Source organism: Muscardinus avellanarius (genome assembly GCF_963383645.1).
Source record: "Muscardinus avellanarius genome assembly, chromosome: 9".
In the NCBI taxonomy this organism is placed as follows: Eukaryota; Metazoa; Chordata; class Mammalia; order Rodentia; family Gliridae; genus Muscardinus; species Muscardinus avellanarius.
In genome coordinates, this window is record NC_137795.1 from 112,277,362 (window position 1) to 112,290,437 (window position 13,076).

General features: G+C 56.7%; 1 protein-coding gene across 2 annotated transcripts; it reads left to right on the forward strand.

Moving 5' to 3' along the window:
• Window positions 1–3,775: 3,775 nt before the first annotated feature.
• On the forward strand, window positions 3,776–11,389 carry INSIG1 (insulin induced gene 1; the record flags this gene model as incomplete). Of its 2 annotated transcripts, none has more annotated exons than XM_080701143.1 (5): window positions 3,776–4,133; window positions 6,337–6,491; window positions 7,543–7,709; window positions 8,033–8,132; window positions 11,360–11,389. In XM_080701143.1, 5 exons carry the CDS (start codon window positions 3,776–3,778, stop codon window positions 11,387–11,389), a joined length of 810 nt encoding a protein of 269 aa, XP_080557269.1. The 2 variants fall into 2 exon arrangements, with proteins under 2 accessions (XP_080557269.1, XP_080557270.1); XM_080701144.1 differs by having other exon boundaries at window positions 6,337–6,461.
• Window positions 11,390–13,076: the final 1,687 nt, after the last annotated feature.

Here is a 13,076-nt window from a genome sequence, read left to right on the forward strand (position 1 = left end):
ATTGAAAGGGCCGGGGTGTAGCTCAAAGTAGAATGTGTCAAGCCGGGTGTGGTGGTGCACACTTGTAATCCCAGTACTTGGGAGGCTGAGACAGGAGGATGGCAGGTTTGAGGACAGCCTCAGCAAATAGCGAGACATCCACCTAGTGAGATCCTGTTTCAAAATAAAAACAAAACCAGGCTGGGGTGTAGCTTGGCAGGAGAATGCCCCGGGGCTCGGCCCCCAGCGCCAAAAGGAACAAGGGGTCAGACGCTGGCCTTCGCTCTGCCAGTCCCTTTCCAGGGATGGACACTGGAGTGGACAGCCTGGCCCACCTGGACCCTGAGAAGCGGCGCTGGGCCCTCCTGCCTCTGCACATCCAGGCGTGGGATCCAGCGGCCTTGGTGACAGCTCAGCCCCAGGAGCAAAGGTGAAGGGCTGGCTCGTGGCACAAGACGAGAACCGACAGGTACGGTTTCTACTTTTGCCCTCAAGAACCTTTCCGCAAGGTATGCTGGCTGCCGCCGCCTGGCTGCTGTGACTGCCTCAGGTCCTTGCAGAGCTGGGCAGCTCAGGGAGGGAGTACGCCAATGCCCTCTTCCCCACCTCCCAGGGAAGACACGGTAGAGTCTTAGCAAGCAAGTTCAGGACCCCCCCCCCGTCATAAGGAATACTATACTGCTGTTAAAAATGACACGATCCTCTCACACCAGCTGGGATGGTTAGAATCAAAAGGTCAAATATAGAAGCGTCGTCGAGGGTATGGAGAGACCAGACGCCTCACTGCTGCTGGTGAATACGTGCACGAGGCAGCGGCTTCAGGAAGAGCCAGCAGCTCCTCACCATTTCCATACACTCCATTCCATTCCCACTCATTCCACCCAGAGAAATGAAAACACACACACACACACACACACACACACACACACACACACGCCCTGTGCACACATGCTTAAAACATGGTTCACAGCCGGGCGTGGTGGCGCACGCTTGTAATCCCCGCGCTTGGGAGGCTGAGACGGGAGGATCGCGCAGGTTCGAAGCCAGCCTCAGCTGGCTTAAGAGACCCTGTTTCCAAATAAAATATAAAATAGGTCTGGGAGTGTAGCCTGGTGGTAGAAGGCCCCTGGGTTCCATCCCCAGTATCACAAAACAACAACAACAACAACAACAACAACAACAACAACAACAAAAATATGGTTCACAATGGCCAAAAAGCAAAACCCATGTGTCTATCAGCTGGGGAATGATAAAATGTGGTATATCTACACAAAGGAACATTATTCACCCATAAAAAGGAATGCGGTCTTCACACACGCTGAAACGTACATGAATGCCGAAGACACGCTAAAAGCGGTCACAAAACATGGCATGTGAGCCGAGCCCGCATATCAAAGTCCAGCACAGGGACGGCTAGAGACAGAAAGCCCCTGAGTGGTTGCCTGGGGTGGGGCGCGGTGGGGGGAGCCTAACGGGGGATGGCCACACCCCTCTTTAAATAGACTGAAAGCTGCTGAATCGCACTCCTTACATGGGTGGGTTGCACTCTGTGTACATCAGGTTCCAGTGAAGCTGTCAGAAAAGGTGTCATGCTCTTTATTGACTCTGAAGGAGTCAGTGATCAACTCCAGCTGGCCCCCCACATGCGAAGTATGATCCCACTTAAAACACACACACACAGCCAGGCACGGTGGCATCCACCTGTAATCCTAGTACTTGGGAGGCCAAGACAGGAGGATCGCAGGTTCAAGGCCAGCCTCAGCAACTTAGCAAGAAACTCAGTGACTCAGCAGGACCCTCAACAACCTAGCCAGACCCTCTTTCAAAATAAAAAACAAAACAGGGCTGGCGCTGTAGCTCAGAGGTAGAATGCCCTGGGCTCAGTTCCCAGTGCCAGAAAAACAAAGAGGCACATGCATCTATGCAGAGGAAGAATATCTGGAAATACCTATGTGAACAGACACTAAAGGTTAAAAGTGTTAACAGTTATCTCTAGGCAACGATCTTATCGATGATGATTTTAAAACTTTTCCAGCTGGGCATGGTAGCACACGCCTATAATTCCAGTACTTGGGAGGCTGAGACTGGAGGATCACAGGTCCAAAGCCAGTCTTGGCAACTTGGCCCCTCAACTACTTCGTAAAACCCTGTTTTCAAATAAAAAATAAAACAGGGCTGGGGGCATACCCAGTGGTAGAATGCCTCTGGCTTCAATCCCCAGTACCACAAAAAATAAAACCCAAACCTTTCCTGTATATTCTAAGCGTTCTACCGTGAACATGTGACGCTTTGACGTTAAAATAATATAGCCATCTACTCTATCCTAAGAGTGCTCACCGTGGCTATTAAAGTTATACTAGAAAGAATGGCCGAACCCGGGCTCGGGGTCAGGCTCACTGCAGGAAGGCCTCCAGTGACCCCTGACCAGGGGCCGCGGGGGGAGCGCTCTAGTGGCCGGCAGCTCCGAGGGCGGAGGGACAGGTGCTTAGCTCATCTGCAAAGTAAACTGCCCTGCAGAAGCGCGCTTCTGGCGTGACTCAGGTGAAGGCGGCTAAGAGGGAAAGGGGTCAGGGCCGCGCTCCCAGGCCGGACCGGCTGCCCCAGGCCCTGCGCTGCTGCCCGGCGGGAGGAGGAGGAGAGCCCGGGGAGGCTGCCGAGCCGGCGAAGCCGAAGGCACCGCCGCCCCGTCGACCCGCCCAGCCGTGCACCTGTCCACTAGGGGCGGGCTGCAGGGCCGGGCCCGGATGGACCTCAGATTCCGGGGGGACGGAGTCCCTGCGAGGCCCGGCTGGCTGGGCAGAAGCTGTTTCCTCGCCTCTGCAAGCCGGACCTCACGGACCTGAGCAAACCGGCTGCCCAGGCCGCGCTCCAGGGGCGCATCCCATTTGCTGGCGCTTGTTGACTGAATGCACGACCTATTCCTTGGGGCCGGCCCCCCAGCTCTCAGCACGGGTCGCCACGGGCGGGCGGCGCCCACGGGCTGGGGCCGGGGGTAGAAGGGTCGGTCCTAGACCGCGAGCATCCCGCGGAGGTACGGCCGAAGAGCCGCGCCCCATTGGCTGGCGGCGGCGGCGGCTGCACCTTCGCCACCTAGAAGCCCCACGCGGGACACTCACGGCGCTCACGTCCACGGCGTCCGCGCGCACGCCCCCTAGGCGCCCGGCGCCCGGCCCGGCGGCGCGGCCCTCGCGGCCCCCCTCGGGCCCCCCTCCGCCGGGCTGCGCGCTCCCGCGGCAGCGCGCGTGCCGGGCGCGGGCCGCGGTGGCGTGTGCTCGCGTCATATGGGCCGCCCGCCTCCTATTGGCCGCCGCCGCCTCACCAGACCCAGTGCGGACGGGCGCGCGGGAGGGGCGGGGTCCGGCGAGGCCACGCCCCCGGAGGGCGCGCGCCGGCGGCGGGTAGGCCGGGCCGGGTCACGTGGCGCGGGGCCGCGGCCCGCCTTATAAACAGCGCGCCGGCCGGGCGCCGCGGCCGCACTTGGGCCGTCCAGGGCGCGCCGCCTGCTCCGCTCCGCTCTGCCCGCCTCCGCCCCGGCGACGGCGGCACCACTCGCAGGTACGGGCCGGGCGGCCGGGCGGGCGCTGGGGTCGCCGCCAGGGACCGGGCGGGCCGGATCCCGCGGGGGCGCGGGGCGGGCGGGGTCCCGGGGCGGTGGCGAGGTGCGGCGGCGATGGGGGGCGCGGGGTCCCGGGGCGCGGGGCCAGGCCGAGGTCCGGCCACCCTTTGTCTCCCCGAGACGGGCCGGCCTGACTCCTGCGCGCCCTCCCTCCAGGAGCCCTCTGCGTGGCGGGCACCGATGCCCAGGCTGCACGACCACCTCTGGAGCTGCCCCTGCGCCCGCGCCGCCAGGCTCCCGAGCCCCCCGAGAGCCCGCGCCGCGGGGCCGGCCGCCCAGCAGCCAGACATGAGCGCCCCGGCGCCCGGCGCCGACCCCCAGGCCAGGAGCCCGCGGGCCGGGGCCAGCGGCCTGGCCAGCAGCTGGCACCATGATCTGGTGCAGAGGAGTCTGGTGCTCTTCTCCGTCGGGGTCGTGCTGGCCCTGGTGCTCAACCTGCTGCTGATCCAGAGGAACGTGACCCTCTTCCCCGAGGAGGTGATCGCCACCATCTTCTCCTCCGCCTGGTGGGTGCCCCCCTGTTGCGGGACGGCAGCTGGTGAGTGTTTTCTTGTCCTAGAACTGAGCAGGAAACGTCCCTTTGGTCCGAGTCACTTTTCAGCCCAGAGGGAACATTTATTTGCAAATGGAACCCAGATAAAAAGCGGGCATGTCCAGTGTTGGTGTTTAGGGAAGGAAGGGGGCAGAGAGGAGGGAGCCCCCGTACCGCCTGGCAACAGCGCTGGAGTGTGAGGAGCCAGTGATGGAGATGAAGCTGGAGATAATTGGCGGTTTAGGCCAGCGCTGGGCCTGCTCGGGAGCCTGTCCCTCTAGTGTCCAGGCTGACTGGGTGCAGCTGTCACCCAGAGACACCGCCCAGGATTGGCCTCCTGAAGAACTGGTGAGGGAGCGCTGCAAGGCTATTGGCTGCCCCAGTGAACATGCTACCCTGCTGGATAACTGAAAACAAACCCTCACGTGCGCCCCAGGCTGTTGCCAAGGGAGCGGCTTCTCAGCACTTCCTCCTGCAGATGGCCCAGCCAGCCCAGCCTTCCCCAGCCGTGGGCTCACACATGGAGAGTTTCCATCTTAGCACACCTGACCTGTGAGAGACAGGTGCTCTACAGCCCAGCACACCAGGTCAAACTCTGGACTGCCTGCGTCTTTTTTTTTTTTTTTTTTTTTTTTTTTTTTAGTAGACCATCTTGTTATCAGGTAGCTAGTTTTATAAAAATGCATGAGCGTGGCCAGCCAGTCACATAAAACTTCTGGTCACACAGTGCTTGTTTATTGAACAAGCGCGTGCTTTCTCCTCTGCAAGCTGTTGAAATGGGAAGGCGAGAGGGTGAGCCCTCGCCCCTAGGCTGGTGGTGGCCCGCAGGCTTTGAGCTGCTGCAGCGCGCGAGCAGTACCCTCAGAGCTTTGTAGCTCTTACTGAGGGCTCTTCGGTGCTTCGCTTGGTCCGCTGCTTTGCAACAGCACCGAGCGGTAGCTCCACTGACAGACCACAAAGTGAGTCCCAGGGAGGTGGAGCGGAGGACCCACTCCCAGCTCACACAGCTGTAAGTGCGGACTCGGTGCGGGTGGCTGCAGAGCCCAGCTCGCCTCTGACAGCGTGTGGGGGTATCAAGCATGACGTTTCTGTAAAGATGGGGCTCCGCCTTTTCACTACACCCTTGAAGAATACGGCTGTGCCCGTTGAAAGTTCCTTTTGGGGAATTCCTTTTTCCTATATATTTGGCCCATTAGTTTGTTTCCTTGAACCAAAAACTTGATCTTCAAAATGAAATAATAGAGTATTTGTAGTTGAAACTTCCGGGAAGCCCAGGGATATCTGAAATGATTCCCCTCCCCCTGTCTGAATGTTCCCGTCAGCGTCCCTGTCCCACTGCTGAACCAGCTACATGCCTGTGCCTCTGGGGTCAGGCAGGCTGGGGTTGTCTCAGGGTCTGGGCCGGGATGCCAGCCTCGGCCACCCCCTGCACAAGGACCGCAGGGCACTTGTTGGCCTGCCTTTGTTTGTGCCCTTCTCTTCTCTTCTGGAATACCATGTTTCCCCTGTCCAAGTGCTTCCTAACATCAGGCCACAGGGGACTCTTCCTTCTCTGTCATCCAGTTACAGAATCCTCGTTTCACACCCGAGGAAGCAAAATCGAGGACCCCCCCTGCACTGGAGTACAGATCAGGACAGGCACTGACCTTCCCCTTCCTGGGCCTGTGCAGCGATCCACCACCCCAGGACCGCAGGAACCAGCCTGGCCTGGCCTGGCCCGCCAGGTCGAGCTCGGCACTGTCTGCTGGCGTGCCCGCTAGAGCCCTTGGGATGCGCCCAGTGCCCCCGCGTGGGCTCGGGACCAGAACCTCGGGGCTCGTGCTGCTGCAGGAGGGCGGCTCAGGCCCCGGCTCTTCGGGTCTTGCCTCCTCACTTTAAAATGAGCGCTACAGCCGACAAAAACAGAGGGTGGCGATGTGGTCATTCGCGTGTGTGTTGAGGGAGGCAAATGCAGATTAAATGCATCCTTGTCAACGTGGGTAATTACACTGCCTTGGTTTACCTCCATGTTTCCTGAGGCACGCTTAGCTCACCCATTAATACCGGTTTTTCAGAACGGTCTGAGTTGGGGTGGGGAATACTCGGCAGCCTATATATAAAGCGGAATAGCGCGCGGTAGCCGGTAGCCTTGGGGAAGGGCGGTTGGGACGTGGGCCACGTGGGGAGCAGCTGCGAGCGGCGGGCCCTAACCTGTCTCCTCTCTGCGCAGCGGTCGTGGGCTTGCTGTACCCCTGCATCGACAGCCACCTGGGCGAGCCGCACAAGTTCAAGCGCGAGTGGGCCAGCGTCATGCGCTGCATCGCCGTGTTCGTGGGCATCAGCCATGCCAGCGCTGTATCCTTGGCGGCACGCCGCGCCCAGAGGCGGTGGAAGCGCTTGGCTGCTGTTGCTGAGTGTGGCTTCCTCTAAGGTCTCTCATTTACTCGGGATTGAACCCAGGGCCATTCTGCCTCCGAATTACACCCCAGTCTTTTTATTTTGAAACAGTCTTTCGCCAAGTTGCTGAGACTGGCCTCAAGCCTGCGAACCTCATGCCTCAGCCTCCAAAGTACTGGGATTAGAGGCATGCGCCACCATGTCCAGCCGAGGTATTTCATTGTAAAGTTCATACTTAGCGGGGTAAGTGTAAGAGTTCTAAGAGTTCTTTTGGTTCATTTCAAGAAACAGTTGAAATAATGCCAGAAGTCGGTGGCTTCATTCTGTCCCTTCTCAGTTATCTTTGGCTTGTAGCCATTTCACTGTCGCAGTGATTTGTCTGTTTTCCCCTCGAGCGTGAGGATGTGGGGTTCCGGCGGCAGAGCTGGCGGGTGCTCCTGTGCCATGGTGAGCAGAGGCGTCCGCCTGGCCTCCCCGCCCACAGAGGCCACGGCAGTCACGGAGGCCCTGGGAGGCCTTGCCTTCCCGCACGCTGTGTGCTTGTGCACGCATTTGGTAAGGAAGGTGCTTCATGGTTACCAGGAAACCCTTCTCACCAGAAGAGCCGTCTGGGCGTGCCCTTGGAGCGAGTTGGAGGGGAGGATTTAGACTTCTGCCTTCGCCCTGGGTTGATGGCTGTGAGGCGCCTCTGGCAAGTGGCTTGGGTGGCCACTTGACAACGCTGCCGTCAGCAGACCGGAGCCGTCGCCGTGCTGGCCGGCGCCTCGGTGCGGGCAGGAGGCTGGTGCTCGCTCAGTGCACGTGGCCGGGAGGAAGGGAGGGAGGGAACCATGGTGACCGGCTCCACGGCACAGGGCTTCTCTCCGGACACCGGCAGCATTCTGGGTAAGCCGTTGACCTGGCGAGCCCGGGGAAGTTACGGCTTGGTCTCTGCACTTGTTAGGAATACACAGTAATAACTCCTGAGTCGTTCCTGTGCGTCTAGAGTTTTTGATCTTAGGAAAAATGCTTCGACTTTCCTTAACTTGTGCATCACCAGAAGTTGGACTTTGCCAATAACGTCCAGCTGTCCTGGACCCTGGCGGCCCTGTCCTTGGGACTTTGGTGGACATTCGACCGCTCCCGAAGCGGCCTGGGGCTGGGCATCACCATCGCAATTCTGGCCACTCTCATCACTCAGTTTCTCGTCTATAACGGAGTCTACCAGTAAGTGTTTTAAAGGGTTTCTTAAGTATGCAAATGGATTTAGATATCTTCATATTTTATTTGGCTTTTTTGCAGAATGACATAGGTTTAGGCCCAAAACTCAGACAGCATTGCCACTTCTCGAGTCGCGTGTCCAACGCGCCGCCTGTGGCTCCACGGGAGGGAGGCCAGGGTGCGGTGGGGCAGGCGTGGCGTGCCGGCCCAGATGCCCCGCAGCACCCTCGCTCACTAGCATCGTGTGTCCCCTTGCTGCAAACTGCAGCCACAGTCGCTCCGCGTGGAGCTGACGCCAAGGCTCTGCTGACAGCTCCTTCTCTCCTTAGGTACACGTCCCCGGATTTCCTGTACATTCGCTCGTGGCTCCCGTGCATATTTTTCTCAGGCGGCGTCACGGTGGGAAACATAGGACGGCAGCTGGCCATGGTAAGTGGAGCGGGCCGCAGGGCGCCCATGTTTGGGCTGCAGGCTTGCCTCGGCGGGTACGCTGGCTCTGCGCAGGCACACGTTCACATTCAGTACCAACGAGTACATGTTAGGAGACGTATTAAGCACGTGTCGAGAGGTAACAGAGCCCAGCACAGCAGTGCACGCCGTAATCCCAGTACTGGAGCGCGGAGAGATGGAGAGGCAAATGGATTCGAGGACGGTTTTAGAGGTGAGGCGTTTGAACACTAGAAACAAACAGCCAGATGTGGTGGCGCACGCTTGTAATCCCCGTACTTGGGAGGCCGAGACAGGAGCATCGCAGGTTCACAGCCAGCCTCAGCAACTTAGTGAGCCCTTCTGCAACTTAATGAGACCCTGTTTCAAAAAAAAAACAAAAAAGAAAAAAGGACTGGGGTGTAGCTCAGAAGCAGAATGCCCCTGGGTTCAATCCCCAGTACTGCTGCTGATAGAGTCATGTATGCTGGGCTCGGTGGTACAGTCCTGTAAGCCCAGTACTTGGGAAGCTGAGGAGGAGGAGGGCAGGTTCTAGACCCACCTCAACAGCTTAGCAAAACCCTGTTTCAAAGTAAAAAATAAAATAAAAAGGGCTGGGGATGTAGCTCGGGTAGAGCACTCCTGGGTTCAGTCCCTGTACCACAGAACAAATAAATGAATAGAAATAAAGTGGATGTAGACATGTCGATGTTGCAGAATGACTTTGACTCAAGGGCTCGACTAAAATGAACCTAAGGAAAAGACAGCCAGTGCTCTCAGATAAACTGGGGCTTTTTTAGAAAACTTATCTCAGTACTTCATGCTATTTTTAAAGCACTAGCTATTTGAGCTGATGCCTTGAATTTGAAGGCTACTTAGCTATTTCACAGAAATGGAAGTTACTTCAAAAGGACAGAGTTTGTAAAGAATCCACTGGTTTCCGTGTCTGAAGTAGCTTTCTCGTCTGCTCCTGGTAATTCTCCACAGATCTGCTGCCAAAACAAAAAAGACTCCATGGGGAAAAGCCTTGTTTTCACATCTCCTTTGGAGAATCAAATCAAGACACTGCCAGACAGTGTCACTGGGAGCAGCGTGCTTCCTCCGCCCCAGCCTCTCCGCTGGCAGAGCCGACCACCCTGGCTTGCGGATGGGGCCGGCAACTCCTTTGCCTGTTGTTTGGAGATTTTTATTTTTTAGTAGTCTTGGCAGAGGACTCCTGAGGAGGCCTTTGGAATCTTGTTGCCCTTACCAGGTTGACTAGTCGTGATCCTAACTTCAACACTGACAGAATGGGCTGTGTGTGAGACGGTGCGTCAGTGCTGCGGTGTGTGCGGGCAAGGCTTTCGAGTGAGTTTTAGGAAATAAGCATTTTTGGAATGGAGGTAACAGCTTCACAGTATGCACAAGTTTTCAACATCTAGAAACGATGGGCGGAAACCTGCGAGCTGAGCCAGTTCTGCATTTTAACACTGTTTCTTTCACTGGCTGGTCCTGGCTGCGCCCCTGCCGCGTGTCTCAGTTCTCTCTCTCAACTTCCCTTTGTCCTGCGTGGGGTTCCCTCCGCGAGAGCTCTGCCGCGTGCTGGAGAGCGCCGGCCGCTGGGCCCGCCCGCAGCGCCGCCGGGGTTCCTGCCCTCTCTGCAGCTGCAGCCCTTGTGCTCTGTGCTCACAGCTGTGGCTACAGCCGTCGTCATCGGCCGCGGGCTCAGAACCACGAGTGCGTGGCCATCGCAGGATTTGTCCTGGCCAATTGCTTCTTAAAGGCTTGTCAAAAAGCAAGGCTTCAGGGGCCAGCCAGGAGCATCTCTGCTTCCCGTGGCCCCGTCCTCCGCCCCGCTGGAGCGTACAGTCTGCCTTCCCTGTTGCTGACTGGCCCCGTGCCTGCTCACCAGTGACATTAGGCATATCGCTGCTATTGAGGCTTGGATCAATTGAGCACTTAGGACTGTACCTGAGAGCCAGGCCTGATGGCTCACGCTTGGAATCCCAGTACATGGGAGGCCGAGACAGGAGGATCTCAGGGTCACAGCCAGCCTCAGCCACTTGTGAGGCCCTTCACAACAACTTAGGGAGAACCTGTTTCAAAATAAAATAGGGCTGGGGGTGTAGCTTGGATGTAGCATGCCTATGGTTCAATCCCCAGGACAAAAAAAAGAGAGAGAGACTGTACATACAGTTTGCTAAACATTTTCATTGTTAACTAATTGAGTCCTTATAATGCGTCCCCTTGAAGTAGAAGTTCCCATTGGCCATTTAAACGGGCAGCATGAGGCTTAGGAAGATCGCACACAGCTTGCCCAGGTGGTGGGGTCTGAACCCTGCTTCTCCTCAGTACACCGCTGCCCTGTGGTGCACGGCTCAGGCCTGCCCGTCCTGCAGGTGGGTTTTGAGACCCGTGGGCAGCCTGGGCGCCGGCTTGCCGCCTGCGGGCGCACTGAGCGTCCTCATCCCTCCCAGCCTGCCATCCACCTGCCTCTGGGTCGGCTGTGCTATTGCACTACGCCAGACCTGCGGGTGGCCCCGTGACCGCGGGCTCTGCGGTGTGTGCGTCTGCTCAGCGCGTTGGTGAGCAGGGGCACCTGAGGGAGGGCTGCTCCAGTGGCTGCGAGCGAGAGCTTGGCCTCCTTGTCGCCAGCTGGCGTTGATCCGAGCCTTCCTCGTGATGGTTATGGCCTTCACGATGCTTTTAACCTCTGTGCCTTTGTCATCCAGAGCTCCTGGGTGACTGACTCCGGGCACCCGTCCTCACTGTCCACGAGGGGCCCCCTCAGTGTTCTGGATGAGGGTCCTCAGGTCAGGGGCCGTCATCTCAGTCTCCCCACGCAGACCTCATGGCAATGGTGGTCCTCAGGGCTCTGGCGCGGGCTGGGAAAAGCTACTGGGGACTCTGGACTGGCCAGTCCATGTCTGCAGTGTACTGCCCGTAGGGTGGACCGTGTGGGGTGTCAAGGCTGGCCTGAGGTCAGCTGTCCCTCGGGGTGCACCAGGCCTCAGCCTTTGGGAGCACTGTCACACGAGTGTCCCCAGGGCTCCTCCTGCCTGCCCCTGCCTCTGCTCCGGCCACAGGCGCCCCGCGGGGTGCACACCCGCACGAGGTGGACAGCGCCTGGCCGTGGGAATGGGCTCGTCCCGGCCTCTCGTGTCTCATTACCCTTCCTGACCCTCCAGGGCCCACTTAGTTGACAGTGAGGATGCTGACACTTAGTGCTGTTTGCTTGCCTTCTCCCCTAGGGTGTCCCTGAAAAGCCACACGCTGACTGAGCCTTCAGACTGCCGATTCTGGAGAGCACGCAGGCTTGGGAGGAGAAGCTGCGCTGCGGGCCGTGATGGAGGTGTTGGTTCTTGAATACTCTGTTTAGATTGGCCGACTGGACAAATGGCTCCTGGAAGAAAGTGTTTCACCTAGTCTCAGCAGCAGAAAGGAGACAGTGACTGCTTACCTTGAGGTCTTACCTGACCCCGCGCCTGCGCCTGCGCTCTGGAACCTTCCATCCTGGGCCATTTGTGGGAGTCCCGGCAGGGGGCAGTTTCCCAAGTATTAGATTTCATTCAAGTTATTAAAAACAAGTTGCCATATTTCACCTTGAGCTAAAAATGACCAACTATCAGTTTTGTATCAGTGCCCAAAGGAAATAGGTTGATGGTGCTTAACAAAGATGAAGTATGGGATAATAGAAATATTTATCCCAGAGATTTTAAAAATAGGGGTTTTTGTTAAAAAAAAAATAAAAGAGCAACGGGTATGTGGGAAGGAATGCTCTGAAAGAAAGGGCTTCCTGGGCACCCACAAGGCCGTGGTGGTGTGCGTGCCCGCGCACAGACACACACATCACCTGCGAGAGGACTCCGCTTCCCTTCCGCCCGTGGGGTTCTGTGTAGACAATCTTACTAGAGCAAAAGGCAACGAAACGTCATAATTCTACACTGTGATACGGAATTTTCACCTCAGTTCATGAAGTTTCTTTCCAAAATCCATAAGCATCTAAGCGTGAACACCTGTCTGCCGTGTATTTCAGTCTTAGCCAGGACGTGTTTGTGACTCCAGAGTAGAGAGGACTGTCTTCCACGGCCCTGCGGAACCTGCAATCTGTGATTGCCTCGTAAGCAGCAGCGTGCGTGAGCGGCTGCGGTGCGCGCTGTGGACTCACGGAATGCCTGGCAGAGACCGTGTTGGACCTAATTCGCAAGTATTGGGTCTTAAACTTCAAGTGCAATGTATATGAAAACCAATCTGAGCCTTGTATTCTCTTAAATATTTATTTTTGTTAACGTGTGAGATGTTCCAGAGAAGGTTCCCTGCTCATTTCAGTGCTGCCCGGAGGCAGAGCTCCGCGGCTCCGGGTGGGAAGGCCCTCGGCCGGCAGATCCTCCACTGAGCCCTGGTCCTTTGACTTACTCCAGTTTTGTGGGTTTAGTAATTTTTACTTACAAATTTACCTTTTTGTATTTTGCAAGCTAAGTGTTTTGTTTCAAGTTCTGTGAGGGTGGGTTGAGGGGACAACTGGAGGCAGGTCACGGCCGCATGGGCGGCCCCGCTGGTCTCATTACGTGCTAGTCCTCCTGGGTTCTGTTTGTTTTGTTTCAAGGAAAATGTCTTGGAGTAAATTCAAGGTTTCTGAAGTTGATTTATTGTTTTAGAGAAATTTTGTTGAAAAGGAAGTGGGTCATTCTGAGCTTTGGAGTGGTCCTTCACACGTTTTATGAAAATGAAAGCCGTGATTAGGTTATGTAAAAACATTTTTCAATGAAGATGTTGCATTTTATGAAACCCAGAGTTACAGATGAAAGCAGTAAGTGAATCTTTAAAACATACTTGATCATGCACAAAAAAGGGTTTTTTCTCTTAAACTGGAAGTAAATCTCTGTTGGAAATGATGTAGCCAAAAAATGTGAATCTGAAGATTTTTTTGCCAATAGTTTATAGCAAATATATTGAACCAAAGTGATT